We start from the raw sequence: 21,565 nt of genomic DNA on the forward strand, positions 1-21,565 counted from the left end.
TCTCCCTGCAGTCCATGCCACACCTCTAAAGTCACGTTTACTACCTTCGTTAAAAATGCCAGCCAGCAGTGCCAAAGCACATTTTTATTCTTAAGGCAAAATGTCATAACAAAATGAATACCCATTTCCCACTGCTCCCAAACCCCCTGCCTTCATTATTATTTTGCTTGTCCATGATGAAGGCTAAGTTGTACCGGGAGAGAAAAAAAAACTAAAAATCTCAAACCTTAATATATTGTATGAATATACTTCATAAATGTGGTCATGGCAAAATTAAATTAATGCACATTTAGTAGGTTTTCTTTTACCAACATATCAAGTTCTCTGACTTCGAAAATTAGTATCAAAACAGGATATTTAAATCTAGCCACATGTACAGATATATCTTAGTTCCACTAAAACATGAACAGAGTGATTATAAATGATGTTTATACTCCCAAGTAACATGTTAAAAATTCAAAAAGTACTGCCCTTTAAAACCACTCAAACTATATATGAACTACCTTTGTGAGTACTGATGAAGCTCTCTATCTTATCTGAAAATTAACACTGTTAAAATGATGCTGACATCTTCAGCCACGAATGTAAGTCTTATTTTTCCCAACTGTCATTCAGCTTTATGTCATTATATAGACATCACCTACTTAGCCTACATGGGTAGAAAGCAACCAAATTGTGGTTTTAAAATGCAGCAGAAGCTTCTATCACATCAATAATTTATTATACTAAACCAAATACAAAAACATAGGGCATGTTTTAAACATCCAGTTAAGAACAAATGTTAGCCAATACCCTGATGACAAGGAATGTGCTCGTGCTGCTCTGTACTGATGTGGCAGCAATCAAGAAACTATTGAAATTTTAAAATGAAAAAGGTAACAGGTATAGATCTGCATGGCTGAGTGCTTGCAGACTATCTCTGATAAACAGATTTGGGCTTCCACAGAAATTCAGGTTTTTTGTAATTTTTAAAATTTTTTTAAAAGGCAATTTTAAATTTACAATTAGTACAGTTATTTAAAAAATGAGATCATATGAACAAACCTTAAAAGCATACTGACAAATATGCAATGCTATAATTTCATTTTGACTAAAATATAAAGCATAAGATATCCAATGTTAAATACTGATCCCTCATGTCCAAGCTGGATTTAGATACCAAGTATTATATTTGGTAAAAAAAAGAACTTGGAAAGGTTTTTTCAGTGTGTACAGTACGTAATATTACTCCTCACCAAAATTTTTATGATACTTAAAACATTGTTCTAAAAGCAGTTACCTTTTTCCCTTGAATATTCTAAATCGATAACATGACAATTTGGATTAATCTTCAGATTCTGGACATGAAAGACACATAAAGTATCCAAGAATACTGTAACATATTTAGGATGTTCACTTACAGTTATGATGGAAATACCTCAACTTTTAGAAACCAAATAAAATATCAGAAGCAAACAGAGGGTATTTTAGATCAAGTTACTTCCCAGTACAAATAATACATTACATCAATTAATTTTTATATCAAATTTTTAAAAGCATTCAAAAAACATTATTTTCTAGTTGTCAACATATCTGTGTGGTAGAAGATACATTTTACAAAAAAAATCAAATTGCAACTTTTACAATCAAACAAAAATTTACAAATTCAGTGATTAATGCTGTTGCTCGGATATGCCTTACTCTTACTCTACAATTTATTCAACTGCTTGAAATACAATTTAATACTTTGCAAAGACTGTAGCTGAATTATTAAATAATATTTAAAGAGCATTACTTCTCTGGGTAGACATATTTCCTACCAGTACGCAATTAATACTAAAAAGAAATCACTTCTTAGTTTTTTTTATCTTAATTTATGACTGATTCACAAATTACAAGGTTTAGCAATTTAGATGGCATAATGACCAACAAAAGGAATAATCTGGTAACTGCTCATTGCACAATTCGGTCCAATAGTAGTACTAAATAATGGATATATATTCCACTTAGTTGGGTTACATGTTTTCATTTGTGGGACTGAGTAACAAAAAAGAGGCACCAAGTAACAAGATCTGACTTTTCCTGTTTGTTTTTAAGAGCAGCTCGATGATTTGAGGATGGGTATAATACAGAGAACAAAGAGAAAACACACAAAATGGCACTTACCACCAATGCCAGTACTCATCTCATTACGCTTATATCTAAGGATATTATTGATTTTTGTGTTACTTGCTTTCTTTAGCACATAAACCAAAGCCATTAACTTGAGGTATATACATAATACATACACAAACTTACGCAAAAATACTTTTTATAAGTAATGTTACATTTTAAAATATTGGAAACCAAGTTTCTGTGCTGATTTGTATTTTGACTTAAATGGAACAAAATGATAACAACATTCAAAGAGGGAGGGTTATACTGATACTAAAGCTCTTAAATGTTCACAATGCATTCCTCGCCCTTTATACTTACCACAGGCTACACAATGTCCTGAGAGGATTCATTATGAGAAAAATGTCAATCACAGCTTTAATAACTTACTTTGGAAGGAATAACAGGAAAGTAAATTGGGAGGTGAGACTTCATCTTTGTTTTCAAATAAGTGGTCTTAATTTTTCTTCTTATAGAAAAAGTTTAAATCAGTTTATTATAAATATAGCTAAACCAGTAATTTTTGCAGCTTTCAGGTAAAGTCCAGCACATTTACACAAAGTTTATAAGAAGAGATCAGTAGAGATCATCTAATCTTAAGTCGTGACATCATCCACTCAAGTCCTTGACATAATCTAAAGAAAACAAAATCAAAATTTGATTAAATTCTGAAATGAAAAACTATGTACAGCAAACTAAAAAGGTATAATTTTTCATTTCCCTAAATAACCAAGATTAAAAAAAAAAAGTGGTATTTTCCATGCTGGGGCTGTTGCAGTGAGGCCACACTCTTAGTAACAGTACCCCTGTATTTAGAACAGTACCCAGAACACAGCTCAGCTCCCAAAAGGAGCTCAATAACTGCACAATAAATGCCCACAGAAAATAATCTTGTAATATATATCAAAAATATTTAATACAGCAACATTCTGCACCCCCTTTTTTTACCTTTAGAGATGTACTATGACACAGCTCACTAAAATCTTAAATAGGAAAAAGGAATTTAAATGATTAGAAATGGAGAAAAATTAACAAATTATGGAGCATTCTTCTGATAAAATATTTAACACTTTCCTTTCAAAATTTTAAGATCAAATGCTCAAGATGTATATAAAATGGCAGGAAATTAAATATACAGATTGCTAAAACAAAGTATAAACAATTAGTCTGTGAAGCTGTTATGAGACACCGCATAGAAAACACTCCAGATACAGGACATGCCCAACAATTATTCCCAAGAAGCACTCCCGGGTGTCTCCAGCTTTCAGAGACATACAATTTCTCTATCATGTCTATGCTTATATGCATTGCATAAACTTATATACTAAGTTTGTGTATACAATGCTTATTTTGAGAGATTTACTATTTATAGAATGATCTGAAAGTCTCTAATTACAGACCTGAACTGTCTGCCTAATAATAGTTTGAACTGATTTTAAAAGAAGATGTATGCTCCTAAGCTAACCACATGTTATCTAGCTGAAAGATTTCTTACCCCTCTCCAGTCAGAGCACAGCATGCCTGGATATGCCACTGGTGATCTTTGATGGATGTTAGTTTCAAAAACTGAGAGATTTCTGCTACAGTCATGCATTCTTTGACATCTTGTTTATTAGCAAAAATCAGCAATCCAGCTTTCCTTAGGTCCTATAAAAGCAAAAAAACCTGTAAAGGCCAGTACAACTATGCATTTCCCAACCTAAATAACATTTTTCAAATTTAGTAACCTAGAATTTAATTATTTGACTTAAAAGAATCTCAGATCTCATAGAAACTCTGAGAAGGCAAACCTAATTCTAAACACATTTCAAATAAACAAATATCTACTGGTATGAACTTATACATTACTTTAGCCATATTTTTGGTAGCCCTAAGTACTATATTTAACAACCCTAAGTAAAAAAAACAATATCTGTGTATTCCAATCCCAAGATGGGCTAAATGGCTAAGAATACCGTACCTAAAACTTTTCCTGTCTTGTCTTACACCATTAATCACATAAACACCACTCTTTAATTATAAATCTATCTACTGCTCATGGGAAAGTTTCGGAAATTCTTATATTTGTTGTTTAAATCATTTTTCTCATATATATTCCCTATTCTCCAATTTCCTAAACCAGCCTTTCACAACTCAGGTTCTTTTCTTTTTTTTTGCACCAGCTTTACCTGTTACGCCCCACAACGCAAGTTCTGTATCAGAATTAAGCTCCGCAGAAAGTTTTCAATGATCACTGCAACTCTCCCAACAACGCTTTCAGCTAGTACCTTGTATGTGCATAATACATGAATTCATTATATATCATGTACTCAATAAGGCATTAGGATTTACTTCCCCACTTCTCAAAGAAGAAATACTCTCCTAAAACAAGGCAACAGTTCTTAGGCTCTTTCCATTCCTACCCATCTGCCAACTTATTCTTTACTGCCAACTTTTTTTTTAGCTAATGACCTCTTTATCATCTATTCAAAGTTAAGGATCCTTTCCCCATGAAAATGTACATACATATGTGCCCAAAATGTTTTAAAGTTTATGTGTAATTTTATGACATAAATATCCTAAAGTCCATTCACAGAATCAGGGCTAAAACCCCTTTAACTTTTGTCCCTTTAGTTAAACTCTTACAAATTTCTGCCTATATCTACAAACATTAGGAGATACTGATGTGGTATTGGTAGTAGGTTTGCAAGCTTTCCCAACTTAGTGCATGTTCTTTCCTTTTTCTTGGGGATTTGAAGGGAACATTTCTGTTTAGGTAATCTTATGTTTCAAGTAATGAAACTGTCACAAGGTACAAACCAACACTATTCCTCATTATTTTACTTCTGTTAGAATCTAGAACTGATGGTTTAATTCTTTCTATTGTAAATAAAAATATAAGCACTATGCTTACATTGTTAAAGCAACTTACCTTAAAGGTTTTACATAACAACCAAGACTGACTTTTAGCTACAGTGCCCTCTGCAGTATTAAAGATACCAGTGTTACCACAATTAATGACAGCTACCTAAATAGCATTGTTAGAAAAGAATACTGCCAGCACATTAACATTTTTAATCAGCCAATTTCAACTTTAGTTTACTTCATTTGCTTACATAAAAACCAAAAATTTAAAGGTTGGACAATTATTTGTATGTCAAGAATGTAAAGTATTTTTTCTCTTATCTGAAACAGAAAATGGAACCAGTATCAACAGCTGGCATCTGGCCAAGTCACCAAGGAGTTCAACTTTCCATGAGATTTAATTCCTATCTTCCTATCTGCTAGGTTTCAGTATCTTTTGTTAGGGCATGTTGAAGTATTATATAGGTCAGGTCTACTAATGCTGGAATGTTCAAAAAACAAATTTCTGACACAAATGCTTGGCTGAAAATTTGAACATATTATTTATAGTATTCTTAGTTATTTGCATTCATCAAAACAGTGATGAAATTGTTTGGGAGAAGCCCCTGGGCTGAAAATTAGAAAATACAAGAAACCAAACCAAACAGAATCTGTACTTTTTTATGGGTCTCAAAGGGTCATATATCTACTTTACCTGTTTTAAAGTACTTAAGTTTTGAGAAGATGTGAAAGAAGATCTCTTTGTTGTGTATTATATAACTTCACAATCAATTATACATTATAAGAATAGGAAACAAAATATTCAATTATCTCTTCATCACCTTGACTTAAGAGGTCAAAGTAAAGGTGAAAAGCATGATTTTTTTGCACAAAACCCACTTTAAATAGTTTGGAATATTTTATGCTACCTATGTAAGAGTCATAAGTGTGTGTATATCTATATATATATATTAGTCGAGTCAAGGAGATAACAAATGTAATATACATTTAGATCTTTTATATGTCAGGTATAGTTGTCTATTTCTCTAAGCCTCGTTTATGAAGATAATTACTAAAAGTTGAGTCATTCAGAGACTGGCATTGTGGTGCAGTGGGCAAAGGCACTGTCTGTAATGCTGGCATCCCGAACATGGGTGTCAATTCAAGTCACTGCTGTTCAACTTCTAACCCAGCGTACTCCCTGGTAATGGTCCAGGAAAAGCAGGGGAAGATGGCTAGAAGACCTCTGTCTCTCTCTTTCAAATAAATAAATAACTTTTAAACAGTTGAGTCATTTAAAATAAAATTTTAGATTTCAATGTCTGAAAATTTTCAAAATGACTTATCCTCTTTATTTGAAAGACAGATTAACAGAGAGATCTTACAGCAGCTGGTTCGCTCCCAAATGGCATTCATGGCCAGGGCTATACACCAGCCTGAAACCAGGAGCTTGTTACAGGTCTCCTATGTGTATAAAAGGACCCAAGGACCTGGACTATCTTCTGCTGATTTGCCAGACACATTATTAGCAGGGAGCTGGATTGGAAGTGAATACTTGGGAACTGAACTGGCATCCATATAGGATGCAGCTTAACCATTATACCACAATGCCAAACCCCAAAACTATTTTAAAATTAATGAGCTTGAAGATTTAAACATCATTTGATTTTATTTAAAAACTTTCTAAAATAATATCTGAGACTAAATTTCTAGTTTCGTATTTTACAACACATTGTATAACGTCATTATCAGTGATAGTAATGTAGCATGTACAAAATACCCAACAATCTCCATGTTTAAACAATTTTTTTTCAGATATTCCTCTTCTCTGATTAACTTGGCTGTCTTCAGAAGGCACCATTTGGCTATTGTTATTTCTGTCACTCTATCTCCCCAGTGAATCTGTAATTCCTCTCTTCTTTGGACATTTTCCAAACAAGCTCTTCCCACTTTACAACTGCCCCTATATGTCTTTCTCTTTTTTCTTTGCCTAAGAGCGTAAGTAAGAAGATCAAAGTTCGAATAAATCCTCTTAAACTGAAGGTCAAATCACAGAACCTTTCTGGGCCGTACTGTATTCATCTGCAAGAGATGAAGTTAAGCAATCTGCCCAAGTTAATGCACACAAGGACCAAAATTCAAATATTTTCCTCAAGCCCTACTACTAGGCTTTTCATATGTTTCTGCTACATAACTGACTAAGCCAAAACCAAATAGAAAGGCTACCTGCTAACAGTGTAAAAATACAGCCAAGGGGAAAAATAACAGGTGAATGTATTCTGCTTGTTCCAAAATATTTATGCAACAAGCTACTTGAATTGGTTACTCATTTCAAAGTTGAAGAAAAAAAAGTCCTTAGAATGCCTCTTCAGTAGTTTATTGCTTGTATCCCAAATGATATGGAACTTGGCAAATCAACGCACAATGGCAACATACAGAACAAAAAGCAAAATGTTTAACTCAGCTGCCGTAATCTAATCCCCCAATAAAGTACACCCTCTTTTTTTGGACTTGACTATAAGGAAAAAATGAAGCAACTCAATTGATAAAATTACCAGGTTTATTGAAGACTTGAAAGGTTGACTGAAATAGTACATTTCCCCAGAAAAAATCAAAAGCAAACCAGTAAACCAATATTAAAATTAATGAAAATTTTATTATATCTAAATTTTCTTATGTTTTGCAAAAAGGTAATTAAGATGCAAGAGATACATAATTTTTATTTTTTCTATTACTACATAAGTTGAGAAAGTAGCACATGGGATACAAGGCATTCGAAGATAATCAACTGCCACTAAAAAGTAAATATTGTGATTTTGTAGTTTCTATTTTTATCCCTAAGTTGACTGTATTTATTCAGTGTGCTTTGTTTTTCAACTTATATAACCAGAAATATTTTTCAAGGACTAGGAAACATTACTACTCACAATTTGGTTGAGTCAAGAAAACATTATCAAACAAGCCTCAAAACAACAGTCAAACAGCAGTGTGATAACTGAGTTAATAATCAGAGCTGGTATATAAATAAAAAATCCCATTGAAAAAATCAATTCTCCACACAATTAACCTAATCAAAATACAAAGAGAAAGCCACTTCTAAGAATTCTTTTGGCCAGGAAAACTCTAAAATCAAATTTATCTAGGATAAATGACAAAACTGTATAACTGATGCTATAATATTTTTGATGCTTCCAATTGGAAAGTATCACTAGAATAAAGCAGGTATGGCCAGCAGATAAAACAAAGTTTTGAAAACTTTAAATAGTACAATCATGAAAAATGAGAAAGAACAATTAAGAAACAAATAACCCCCAACCAATAATGTAAAAGACTACTTACCTCATGGGCTAACATTTTATAGAGTTCTTCTCTAGTTACAGATATCCTCTCTCTGTCTGTACTGTCCACAACAACTATTACAAACTAAAATAATCATTAAAAAAAATTAGTGATTAAAATATTTGATATCTGTAAATTTTATAAAGTGCTTATTTGATTTACAGCTGCTAATATCAATAAATTTAAATCTTAACGGCTTTCCTGGGAAATCAGACACACAATGGGAAGCCTAATTTCAAATATACTACAAGAAAACAAGACAAAGGAACATTCAAAACAAAATCAAAGTCTTCCAAATTAGTATCCTGAATGTTATTGTGCCTATGTCAACCAATTTACATTATAAACAGGAAAAAAAATACTTACTATGGTCCTAAATTTACTACGCACTCCTAAATTTAACAATATTAATTTAAAACGTAAAAGAACACACATATGGTGTGGTACAGAAATCTATTTCGTAAAACGAACAAACTGAAAGAAGAGACCTGTAAGTGACAATACGCTCTCTTCCAAATGGCACCTGTTATCTGTCAGCAGCACAACTCTTCCCTGAGGTGTTGGCTAAACTGGGATCAGAAGACAGAATCAAAGGCCTGCCCTGGCTTCCTGTGAGGACTCAACTCCACTGGGCTGCTTTTTCAACTCCATAAATGCATAAAAAGCAACAGGGGAAACACAGATAGACACAGTTAACTTATTCTGTGGTGCCCAATTCTAACTGCTTAATATTAATATGCATTATTTATTTTAAAAAACTAGATCTTAATTTCCAAATAAGCATCCATGATTTTCAGGCATGAATTTGATACCTACAGGGGTATCATACATACCTTTAATACTATAGACACCTTTCTTTCTCCAAAAAAAGTGACTAAATGCTTAATGGAATATTCAGGAAACAGACCTTATAATTTCTTAATGACTTAAAAGTCAGCTTTATATGCATCTTAAAATTAGCACTGTAAAAAACAATCATCATAAGCTTTCAATTTAAAAATCTATACAATAAAGCATTCGAATGTCTTAAGTACAAACTTTTCTCTTGGCAAGTAACGCATTAATAAAAACATGAGTAAGTTCCAAATGCTATATAACCTAAACAAAAAGAAGTCTTTAAAGCACAATTGTGCTGCATAAAAGAAAATGTACAGTAAAACTGGCCAGGATTCCAGCCACGAGAGCTCTCTCAGAAGGACGATCCCGCCACTCAGCCAAACATAAATAGCAAGAGGAAAACACAACTACAAATTGTGAGTGAGCTGTTATTATATAAACCACTACTTAAGTTCTGGGATCAATATACAATCAAACCAATGAGCCACCAACTCTCCATAAAGTGATTAAAGAGGTTCAGTGATAGTCGATACACAGAACAATGACCCTGAAGCAGGAGAGCACAGATTCTACCATGTTTAAACTCTACATATATCAATACACTGTGCTATTTCAACAATCAAACTGTACAATTTAAAATCTAGGTGCTTCTCAAACATCTGGCAATAGAAGTTTTTATATATTAAGAATCATTACCTCTGTGTTAGTGTAGTAAGTGTTCCAGGAAGAACGAAGAGACTCTTGGCCACCAATATCCCACATTAGGAAACGTGTATTATTAATCACTATCTCTTCTACATTACTTCCTATTGTAGGGGATGTGTGTACAACTTCATTCATAGAACTAGGGGAAAAATTTCATATATTACAATTAATAAGAAAGTTAGCCTGTCTGCACAATTTTTTGATCATGGGAAAAATTGGCATGATTTTTTTATGTTTTATACCCAAATGTTCTTTCTTCCCTATCTCAAAACACAAGCAAGCCCAGGATTTAAACAAGATTAGAACTAGGTATCAGATTATCTGGAATATTCCAGAAAACTGTATAAACATGTATCCTTCTACATTTTATAAGCTAAAGAGCTATAAAACTGGGCATGCTCAATGTACAGAAAAATTTTTAAAAGATTTGTTTTACTTCAAATAATTACTGAGAAAGAGAGATAGAGAAAGATATCTTCCATTCATTGGTTCACAACCTGAATGGCCACCACAGCCAGACCTGCGTCAGTCTGAAGCCAGGAGCTTCCTCTGGGTCTCCCAGGTGTGTAAGGGCTCTGGCCATCTCTGTTGTTTCCCAGGCCATCAGCAGGGAGTTGGATGGGAAGAAGGACAGCCGGAACTCGAATAGGAACCCATATGGGATGTTGTACCACAGGTGGACAATTAGCTTGTGATGCCGCAGTGCTGAACCTCAAGAAAACTCTAGCATTTTATACACAATTATTTAAATTTGGCTTCTAGTTTATAGCTAACACACCTTCTCATAGAGTATCTTAGGTTTCATATAAGTTTTCATTGAGCAAGTATCACCCAGACAAAGTAACCAGAAAACAATGGAATAAAAATTTTAAGGTAGTTAATACTTACAATTGATATAGGATGGTAGTTTTCCCTGCATTATCCAGCCCAACAATTATAACTTTGTGCTCTGAAATAAAGAAAATACCAATGACTCAATTTCTTCATTGTACCCTTTCTGTATAATCCAACGCATGGCATTTTCTAACTTCTTGGAACCCAAAGGAACATGAGAGGATTCCAGCACACAGGTGAAAGTATGCTAGTAGGCTACTCTTTCCTACACTTCTTTCCACATAGACCTCTCACTTTCCTACTTCCTCCATGAGAAGCCAGAGTATTACTATTCTTTCTATATACACCTATTCTCAGGACAGTATCCCCAACACAATTAAAATAATTCACAAATGACTCAAGCTATATAAATGTTTCACACTGGTAAGTCAATGAGGGTATAACTGAAACTTAAGCTATTAATGGAATATATACAAGGGGGCAACAAAAACTTCATGGAAAGTGGAATAAAATATGCAAATTTTCCATTAGCCTTTTAATTTTCTCCATATGTTGGGGGGGGAATAAAGGATGGTGTTGTAAATGGGTAATTATGAACTTTGTGAGTCCATTTAAACCAGTGGGCTGTTGGTAACATGACAAATCTAAGGACCTAAGATTACAGCGGCAGCGATTCCCTCCCTTCTTGCAATGGCATCATTCTCCCGTTTCCTTCCTGTATCTTAATTTTTGTTTTGTCTTCCTCTCCTTGAGTATTGCTTAAACATTCATGTCTCAGGAAGTCATCTACTCGTTTCACATTTCAGCAAGGCACCCTTAGGAGTCATCTATTTCTAGGGTGTCTAAAAATGATTTCCAAAACCATTCTCCAAAAATGGCCTCCAGACAGTCATGTCCTTGTGTAGTTCCCTCCTCTTGAATCTAGCCTGGTCCAGTGACTTACTTTTAACCAGAGAATGCAGCATGACTTGAGTGTAGTTCATCAGAATCCTTGCAGTAGCTACCTAGCGGTGCTTGATAACTATACCTTGGGTAAGCCAGACAGTGTGCAACATGTCCCAAATCGCTGTGCAGTTGAGTGAGGAGGCCCAGACTGATCATGTGGACAGGGATAGATGATTTGCCAGCCTCCAAGTACTGCTAGACAGTATGCTTTTGACTCCAGACACAGAAACAAAGACACTATCTGGGATATGCAGAGTGGCTGAACCTTCGGAAGACTCAAGTAATTCTAGTTTCACCTGCCACCCAACTACAACTAAACGAAAGAGCCAAATTAGAATTTTCTAGCTGAGTTCAATCAACTTGCAGAACAATGAAAAATAAATCATTGTTTAAGCTATAAAGATAAGGATAGTAATAGAAATAGTATAGAAAAACTCACAGGTTTATGGGACCTTAAGCAAGTTGGTGTTTTTCATATCCTAAGTTTTTCTCATTATGAAACAGGGAAAATAGGGGCTGGCACTGAGGCGTGCAACGTCAGTATTCTATGTATGTACCAGTTTCTGTCCTTGCTGCTCTATTTCTGATTCAGTTCTCATATAATTGCCTAGGAAAAGCAGTGGGATGGCCCAGGTATTTGGGCACTGCCTTCCACATAGGGGACATGGTTTAGTCCAGGGCTGGTAGTTTCAGCCATTTGGGATGTGAACTAGCAGATGGAAGATCTCTCTCTCTCTCCCTCCATAATGCTGCCTTTTAAGTAAATAAAATAAATCTTTAAAAATAAAGCTGCCTGCTGAGTTTAGTCATGGCCCTACAATGTGCTTCCTATCTCAAACCTATCACTACCTTTCCTAGTAATTAGACCAACAATAACAACAAAAAAAAGCAAGCACTATATTAAGTCTATGATATCTGGCCATAAGCTGAACACTATAAGCCTGATAAAATTGCTCTGAACAAAAGCTCTTTGCAGGAAAATGCAAATACTGAGATAAAGCAGACAGCAGAAGGCTCATACCACAGCACACCTTCTCGCAGTGCAAGTCGGTGGCCCTCTAAGCAAAGGATGGAGCTAGCAGTTTCAAGATGCGTTATCTTTTACAGTCAATGTACAAAATGAAGTGAGAATCAATAAGCTGAAATTAGGTAACATTCAAACTGTTAGGTCTTTCCTTACTCATTCCAAGAAATTTAAAACAAAAAGTTAAAAAAAAAAAAGAAACCCAAAGCACACTGGGTAGAGAGTGTTAGTGGCTGAGACAGAGAGAATCCATACACAGGCATGACAACAGAGAGCGCCACGAGACATGATAAGAAAGTGATGAAGCATCCAGCCACGGAATCTAGGCAGAAAAAGAAACTCTGTGTTACCCTACAAGGCTAGGAATGACTGTGACCAGAAACACAGTGCAGCAGGGAAAATGAAGGCAAAAGGCTATGGATAAAAGGAGGAAAAAGACAGTCTGAAGCCTTGCAGGTACTGTAATCTGTGGCTTATTTCCCACGACTAATACTGGCATAAAATATAAATGCTTAACTTCTAAAAAATACATAAATATCCAAACTATCCCCAAACTCTTACACCTAACGCAGATCCTTAAGTCAATCAAAACACTGTAAACTAACTTATCTCTATACATGAGGTTTTAAAAATTGGTTAATATATTTAAAAAGAAGAAATACTAATCAAATGCGATAGTCTCCAAGACACACGGGTTCCAGAGAGGTCCAGGATTTCCTTGACGGGACACTCCAATAAAGAATGTATGATCCAGGGCCTGGCAGCGTGGCCTAGCGGCTAAAGTCCTCGCCTTGAAAAGCCCCGGGATCCCATATGGGCGCCGGTTCTAATCCCGGCAGCTCCACTTCCCATCCAGCTCCCTGCTTGTGGCCTGGGAAAGCAGTTGAGGACGGCCCAATGTATTGGGACACTGTGCCAGCGCGGGAGACCCGGAAGAGGTTCCAGGTTCCCGGCTTCGGATCGGCGTGCATCGGCCCGTTGCGGCTCACTTGGGGAGTGAATCATCGGATGGAAGATCTTCCTCTCTGTCTCTCCTTCTCTGTGTATATCTGGCTGTAATAAAATGAATAAATCTTTAAAAAAAAAATGTATGATCCAGAGATCCTGACCTCCTCACTCTGCCAAACCACACTTACTATCAATTTTTCTCTGCTTTCTTATGTCCTGTTGAGGTTTTTGTAGGTTATTTTTAAAGATTTATTTTTAATTTCAGAGTTACAGAGAGATTGATCTTCTATCTATTGGTTCACTCCCCAAATGGATGCAGTAGCCAGGGCTAGATCAGGCTTAACCCAGGGGCCAGACACTTCATCAGGTTTCACAAGTGGTGGTGGAAGCCCAAACACTTGAGCCATATTCCACTGTTTTCCAAGGCCAATAGCAGGGAGATGGATCAGAAGCAGGGCAGCAGGATCACAAACTGGTGACCTATGGGACACCAACAGTGAAGGCAGTAGTTTTACTCACCACACAACGCAAGTCCTTTTGCTTTTATAATAAACTACCAATAGCCATCTTTAATAGCATCCTAAATCTAAGATATAGCATGTGTGTCATAATAAGAACTATAAAATTACAACACAATTGGGCCCGGCGGTGTGGCCTAGCAGCTAAAGTCCTCGCCTTCAATGCCCCGCGATCCCATATGGGCGCCAGTTCTAATCCCGGCAGCTCCACTTCCCATCCAGCTCCCTGCTTGTGGCCTGGGAAAGCAGTCGAGTATGGCCCAGAGCACTGGAACCCTGCACCCATGCGGGAGACCTGGAAGAGACTCCAGGCTCCTGGCTTCGAGTTGGCTCAGCCCGGGCCATTGCAGTCACTTAGGGAGTAAATCATCAGACGGAAGATCTTCCTCTGTCTCTCCTCCTCTCTGTATATCTGACTTTGTAATAAAGTAAAATCTTTAAAAAAAATTACAACACACTTGTTATTAACTCAAAGATAAGGTGCCAATTTGGTGGTGACCAGCTAGTTTATACCCAAGCAACATTTTCTTAATACTAAATCAACTTCCTTAAACATTCTTGGGTTCGGTGTGTTGGAGCTTTCAATTGACTGGGATGATACTCTGCTGGCTCTGTCTTCAGACCAGAAAGGGTATACCTAAGAAACCGTTGAACTTGACTGGACAATAAGATGCTGGACTCTATGTTTGGTATACGCTTGCAATGGGGGAATCTCAACTGAACTTGAGCTGTGGTTATGCAACAAGGTGGAGGAATCCACCATGGTGGGAGGGTTTGGGGAGGGGTGGGGAGAACCCAAGTACCTATGAAACTGTGTCACATAATACAATGTAATTAATGAATTAAAAATAACAAATAATAAAAAAAAATGAAAAAAAAAAAACATTCTTGGGTTCACCACCTAAGTCTGTTCCTCTCATTACCAAGATGAGAGAGTAATCTTTATAAAAGACTTTTGCCCAAAGAGTTATAATGCACTTCCAAATAAATGTTCCACAGAGCATAAAATACAATCCATACACTAAGAGACAATGTTTCTATAAACAAATATAACTATCAGCCAGGGGCAGGTATTTGGCCTCATATTTAAAGTGTCTGTACTCCACATTGGAGTACCTGGGATCACTGCCCAGTTCTGGCTTCTAGCTCCAACTTTCTGCTAACGTGGAACCCGGGAGGAAGCAGTACTGTCTTCAGTAACTGCATTTCTACCACCCACATGGGAGAACTGGATTGAGTTTCTGGTTCCCAGATTAGTACCAGCCCAGCGCTGGCTGTTCTCAGACACCTGGGGAAATAATTCAGTTCAGGGGAGGAGTAACTCTCTTTTTTCTCTCAAATTTAAAAAGGTAAGAACAGCATTCAGCAACTCCAATTATTTGATTCATGTGAATCCTCACAAGTTCAACACCTATTAGGATAATCTCTATTATAACATTTCTACACATTTGTAGGTAAGCCAAAATAACCACACTCTGTGACACTTACACAGAATCTTGAGTCACCATGGAGAATTAAGCTTCTCTAAAATCAATACTTTAATATCTTGCCATGAAAATGCTTCTAATTCTCCATGTTTCCCTTTCACTTCCTTTTGACACATTCAGGTAACCTATCAGCTCCACTCGCTAGCATTTCTATATGCTAATAAAGATTCTTCAGAAAGTTTAAGGAAGATAAAAATAGTTTTCACAGTATGCCTTTTCATAAACCTTATGTATTTCATAAACCTTCATATGTATATGAATTTCAAAATTTTTGCACCAGAATAACCTTTTAATCCAATTTTCCACAAACTTTTTGAAGTATACTCTTACATCCTTCTAACAAGTTAGAAAACTAAGGGGGAAAAGCACAAAATAATTACCATTCTGTAGACCTCCCTCTCTCAGAATCGTGCAGTCAGAAAACTCAAATACAAGGCAGATACACTGGGACTCATTCTCACTGTCATCTCATCTATGATTTGGTCCTACTGGTTTCACATAGCTTAGAGCAAAAAATCCATGTCACGCTCACTACAGTTTTCTAAGTCTACAGTACAGAGTTTAGAATAAATAATGTGCTTAAAAAATAAACTATGTCTCATGCAGTGAATGAAGAAATAAACAGACCTGGAAAGATAAAGGTTAGAAGGGTGATAACATTTTGTATTGAAAACTCAACACACAAAATACATAGGCACTAACAATAAAAAATAAAATTGGAAAACAGACTATTTCTAGCAATGGTAATGAGTCTGCAAGAAAAAAAGTCTTTTTTGTGCTAAGCAGTTGCTAAAGAGAAAGCAATGATTACATGTGGCAAACAAGAGACAGAACTGCACAATAACTGAAGGCGGAACGAATGAATGACATAAAGAACACTGCTGTTGTAGGAAGTTGAGTAATGAGGGACTGGGTAACAAGCAATGAAAGAATGTCAAAGATGATAGAATGACTGATGCAAGCATCTACTGCTGGGCTGGGATAGAGCTCCTCCTTGTCTCTCAGGACTGAGGAGCAGACCTTGTTGAAGGGCACAGGTGTGGCGCCCTGACTGACTTTAAGACACTTGCAGTGATGGGCCAGTGGAACTTGTTGGGAAGTCTCCGAGCAGGATGCAGAGGAAAAGTGTTCACCAGGACATATTTCACAGGAGTGTCTCCACTGTGAAAGCAATGGAGGGGGGTGGGAGCTAGAGAAAGCTGCTGGCCACTGTTAACCACTATGCAGTGCAAGGCCAGGCAATAGAGACAGCAGATCATAACAGAAGAAAAGCCCTTTCCTCCTTCAATGGTCCTCCAGTGCTGTACTGAGAAAGTTCAACACCGTGCTAGCTCCCAAAAGAAAATTATTGAAAGAATCCAGGCCCAATTTCCAGAGCATGCAGAAATGGTTTATTTGGAACTAAGAAGCAATAAGCTGACACAATCCACAATCCACTCCCCTGGCTACTCAGCCTCCACATACATACTCTCTCATGTGTTTGACTTCTCATATAACAAAACAAAAACAATAGAAATAGAGGTGGCTGCTAAGCACATTTCCTGTAGCAGGGACAAATTCTCTAACTTGTAATTCTTTTCCAACAAGCAATCAGAAGAACAAAACAAGGCTATCAACAAGGAATTCCACAACTTTTTTTCACACCTCAGTGTCATAATTCTTATCTAGCATGAATTCTTATATTTAGAAAAAAAGTTTGCTGGATGTTTTAAGAGCATAAGCTCTATAATATCCTGGTTAAAATCCCATGTCTGAAGTGTGGTTGTTTTCTTGGGACTGTACCTATGGAATGCATAAAATCTGTTCTCTATACAATAAAAAATTCCATGTTTATAACTTTAATTATAGCACTCTAAACAAGTTACCTAAAGAGAAGACTATTTTATAGAATTGTTGTAAATAGTAAATCAACTACATGAAGATTAAAGTAGTCAACTCTGGTATCAAACACTGAGAATCTAACCTTGCACAAGTCAAGTAAGTACTAATTGCTATTACCATGAAAGCTCCACAAAGCCGGGGAAATTCGTCTATTTTGTTTTCTGCCTTACTCCCAACATCTAGAACACATCCTGGCCTACAAAATGCTCAATTTCTGTTTAATAAATAAATAAACCCCTTCTACATAAAAAGTAACTAATGGCAACCCTTAATAGTGTTAAAGTTTAAGCCTTTAGAGTTTAGCAACTGAGAAACAGGAGGAAAATGATATCAATCTCTTCTCCAAGACCAATCACCAGCAACACATTCTTTTGATGTTTTAACTTGCCTGACTCTGGCATGTAACACTTTAATGGCCTGGGGGACTCACTCCACTGGATGTGCAGTTTTCCTTTTCTCAGGGGAAGTAACTTCAAAGGATTGTCAAAATTTTTTTCATTAAAAAATATGCTGTAAATGATAGCATCCAGGATAAAGTTTGTACTCTACCGAATTCAAGTATCACTCAAAAATAACCTCTGACTTATCTCCTTTGAACACCACCCACTTTCACTGTGCAGCCAATTCAAGCTTTAACGCAAGAGCTGTTCTAAAACAGTTTTAGCAAACAGATATGCAACAGTTTAAGTTTCATCACCATGGAAAACGCTATATTAATCTTCCAAAATTTTCTTCCTATGAATTTCTGGGTAAGAATATAGGAATGTGTTCTGAGTCCTCTGAAAATAAAATCATGTATCTAAAATATACCTAACTTCATTCAAACTAACACAGGACTAAAGACCAACAAGCACCAGGCATTAGAGTGGACAGCAAATATCATGCAAAGTAACCCTATAGGGAGGAAACATAGATTCACATTTCTATGATAGTGACAGTTAAGTTTCTAGAACATGGCTTCACTAATTCCTCTATTTCCCCAAAAGAATGCAAATATCCAGTCAAAATAATCAACAACATAGGTTAGTAAAGACTCTACAAATAGTGACGTATTGGGACTAATGCATGTATCCTATTATTTACAATTGGCAAGTAGCTGTTGACAAAGCTCTTATTTATTCTTAAGTTTCAAAAAACAAATAATTATACCATCGATTCAAAACAGAATGTGGAGATAATCGTTTTTTGGCAGCACTAGAGCTGGATTAAACAAGATCTTGAACCTCACAGCTGAGTTGACACACACACTAGTTCCACTGGAAGCAATACAAACTACGACACAAAATTACTCCACCAGTCTTACAGCAAACTGATTTTTAATACCTGAACCCTAGAAATTATGGGGGTGCTAAGACAGAATGCCTGGAACCCAAGAAATTATGGGACTAGTTCCCATCCTCCCTCTCCCCAGTCATGCTAATCCAGAACTGGTTCTCTCCACTTTGAAATCGCCAAACCACCCCCCACAAAAAATAATTTCAAATGGTATTTGAATGGCATCACCCTATCTACACCAAAGGGCAGATACACACTTAAAGTTGTGCCTTCTCCCTTCCTACTACCTGCTTGGTTGACATGAAGGAGAGAGCCACAACACTGAGGGCACTTCTCGTAATATGTGGCAGATGCATATTACAAGGGAACTCTACACTGATTTCAAGAGCTTCTTTGTATCAAAATAAACTCATATACTTCTAATTCCATTTCCCCATGAGCTTTTCTTTAAATGAAAATTTTTTGATATTTACATAATTGAGAAGAATGCAAGCCACCTGGACCACTAATTAAGGAGGGAAAGTAGAGGCAGAGGAAAAGAAAGTGGATGAGACAATTGTTTCTAATTTTTTTCTTCTGTATATGGGGGAAGAGGGCAGAGAAGGGAAGAGGGCCACTCCCAGCAGCACAACCGCATCTCTACCCCGGGATGGGGGCAGGCCACTTGATGTCACTCCAGGGTCCCTGATGTGAAGCACACCTGTGCAGTGGACAGCATGCCCAGATGCACACGGGGCACATGGCAACTCACTGAGGCCTGCGCAGGATGGAGGACAGAACAAATTGAACAACTCTCCTGGCCAAGCTTTGACAGCAAGTACCCGAGTGAGTGTAGGTTCTAAAGTGGAGTATGTTAGCAAATGGACCTTGGAAGGATTTCTTCAACCTTGTAGCAAGAAAGCCAATAGCGTCTAAGAACAATCGAAACCACTTAATCAGCATCACCACGAACACCTGAAGCTCCCTCATCTGCTTATGTCTTTATTAGAAAACATGTGAAATGTGATACCACCACGAGATGATACAAGAGCAAAACATAAACTCAGTTACACACAGCTGGAACAATGGATCACCCAACTTGAGATAAAAGGAAACAAAACCACACCACTATGCTGTTATTAACTGGAGCCCTTTTGCTAAGATTGTATCCTCTATCCCCAGTTGTACACACTCATTTCACAGCAATGCCAGTACTTGCAGTAACTCAGACATCCCCACAGGAGAAGAAAATTCAGTAATTGAAACGTGCTAGTACCCTACCGCTCACAAATGTTTCATAACAGCAGCAACAAAATCCTGATTAAACAACCCACACAAGCAGAAAAACGACCTTAAGCCTATAACCTTAGACACGGGCCATCAGTATGGCCCTTGCAGAGAAGCCCGTGGCCATGCCAGAGGCAGAAGGAGTCTCTCCAGTCCTACTGGAGAGGGGTGAAGGTGCAGGCAAGGTTCGCCAGCCTCAAGCGCACCGTTCAAGTCCAGGCCGACGGCTCACGTCCTCCGCATTGTGCAATCCCGGGCCTCCCGGCGGTGCGGTCACGGCCATAACCTACAACCGCCTTCATCCCAGAAGACCCCTGCATTTCTCTGCGGCGTCCAAAAACCCGCAGCTGTGGGAAGACAGGCCAGGCAGGGGGCCCCTCCGGGACGTCGGACGCGGGGCAAGCAAGCTCTCCCATTCCCGATAGAACTCGGAGCAATGGGTGTACGGCCGGCCCGACTTTCCGGGAAGGGCTAAGACAAAGCGTAGCTACTCGGGAGGAGCCCTGCCCGGGCTCGCGGCGCAGCCGGGGGTCCCGCGCCCGCCCCTGCGCGGCCCACACTCCGGAAGTATTCGGAGACCCCCGCCCGGACTCCCCGCCCGCCCGCGCGGCCCAAGCCCCTCACCCTGGTGATTGAACAGTCTCCATATCCTGGTGAAGAGAATTCCCATTCTCGGGCAGCGGACCCTCTCCAGCCGCACCCGGGCCGCCTGGCCTCCCCGGGTTCAGGCTGAGAGGCAGAGAGACGCACTGGAGCCTCCGCCTCTCCTGCTGCTGCCGCCGCGCTGGCCGCCAGCCCGCTTCCAGGGAACCGGAGAGAGGCCGAAGCCCAGGCAGCCTTGCCGCGCGCGAGGCCCCGCCGCTGCCGCCGCGGCACTCGCCTGGCTCGCGGACATCGCCGCCGCGTTGTCTGCGACGAGCCTCGCGGGCCACCGTCCTCCCCTGCTCCTCTCGGGCGGCTGCGACCGGGCGGGCGGGGCAGCAAGGGCGCGGGGCGGGCGGGCGGCAGTGCGCAGGCGCGAGGGCGGGGCCTGCGGCTGCCTGCTGGCGTGAAACCGCATCGCTGTGAGGGCGTCGGGGCGGCTGTCTCGGCGTGAAACGGTGTGGGCTGCGGCTGCGGTCTCCGCCGGAGTTTATCTTTGCCCCTGCATTTCTTCCCTGAAGTCAGGATGTAAACGCGTGGTGGAATGCCCCTCCCCGGCCCTGCACACGCGTTTCACACTTTCACGACGTGGCGTTCCCAAAGGGCCTCTGAGGGAATCGTTAAGATCCCGGCTTTCCAGCCTTTGGCTCTCTGACACCGAAGCTAAAGTCAGGGGGTGCGTCTCTGTCCTGTCCTGTCCAATCTCAAGTCCGTTTGCCCAAAGCGATCGTTTTCATGAAGCCGCTCCTCTGTTTAAAAATACGGTGCGCCCACTAAGCTGTTGCAGCAATGGAATCTTGTTTTCCTGAAACAGGCGGTTAAGTGCAATCTCTGCTCTGGCATTCTTCCGGACTGTATTCTTGGAACAGCCATGCCCTCTGCTAGGCAGGTGTCACGCTGTACTAAGT

General features: G+C 38.5%; 1 protein-coding gene across 2 annotated transcripts; it reads right to left on the reverse strand.

The window, feature by feature from the left end:
• Window positions 1-965: 965 nt before the first annotated feature.
• ARL5A (ADP ribosylation factor like GTPase 5A) lies at window positions 966-20,779 on the reverse strand. 2 transcript variants are annotated; one of them, XM_004577171.3, is made up of 6 exons: window positions 20,640-20,779; window positions 10,726-10,786; window positions 9,829-9,976; window positions 8,296-8,379; window positions 3,629-3,780; window positions 966-2,768 (listed from the first exon to the last, which is right to left on the reverse strand). In XM_004577171.3, exons 1-6 carry the CDS (start codon window positions 20,683-20,685, stop codon window positions 2,720-2,722), a joined length of 540 nt encoding a protein of 179 aa, XP_004577228.1. In that variant the 5' UTR covers window positions 20,686-20,779; the 3' UTR covers window positions 966-2,719. The 2 variants fall into 2 exon arrangements, with proteins under 2 accessions (XP_004577228.1, XP_058520462.1); XM_058664479.1 differs by lacking the exon at window positions 8,296-8,379.
• Between the last annotated feature and the right edge of the window lie 786 nt (window positions 20,780-21,565).

This window comes from Ochotona princeps, chromosome 5 (genome assembly GCF_030435755.1).
Source record: "Ochotona princeps isolate mOchPri1 chromosome 5, mOchPri1.hap1, whole genome shotgun sequence".
NCBI lineage: Eukaryota > Metazoa > Chordata > Mammalia > Lagomorpha > Ochotonidae > Ochotona > Ochotona princeps.

What these genes read in the sequence shown, in the direction of transcription:
- ARL5A (XM_004577171.3), bottom strand. Translation starts at nt 20,685, where the DNA reads ATGGGAATTCTCTTCACCAGGATATGGAGACTGTTCAATCACCAGG. An exon ending in ATAAAATGTTAGCCCATGAG is followed by an intron (nt 3,781 to 8,295) that starts GTAAGTAGTCTT and finishes TTGCTTTTATAG; the next exon opens with GACCTAAGGAAAGCTGGATT. An exon ending in TGTGCTCTGACTGGAGAGGG is followed by an intron (nt 2,769 to 3,628) that starts GTAAGAAATCTT and finishes TGTTTTCTTTAG; the next exon opens with ATTATGTCAAGGACTTGAGT.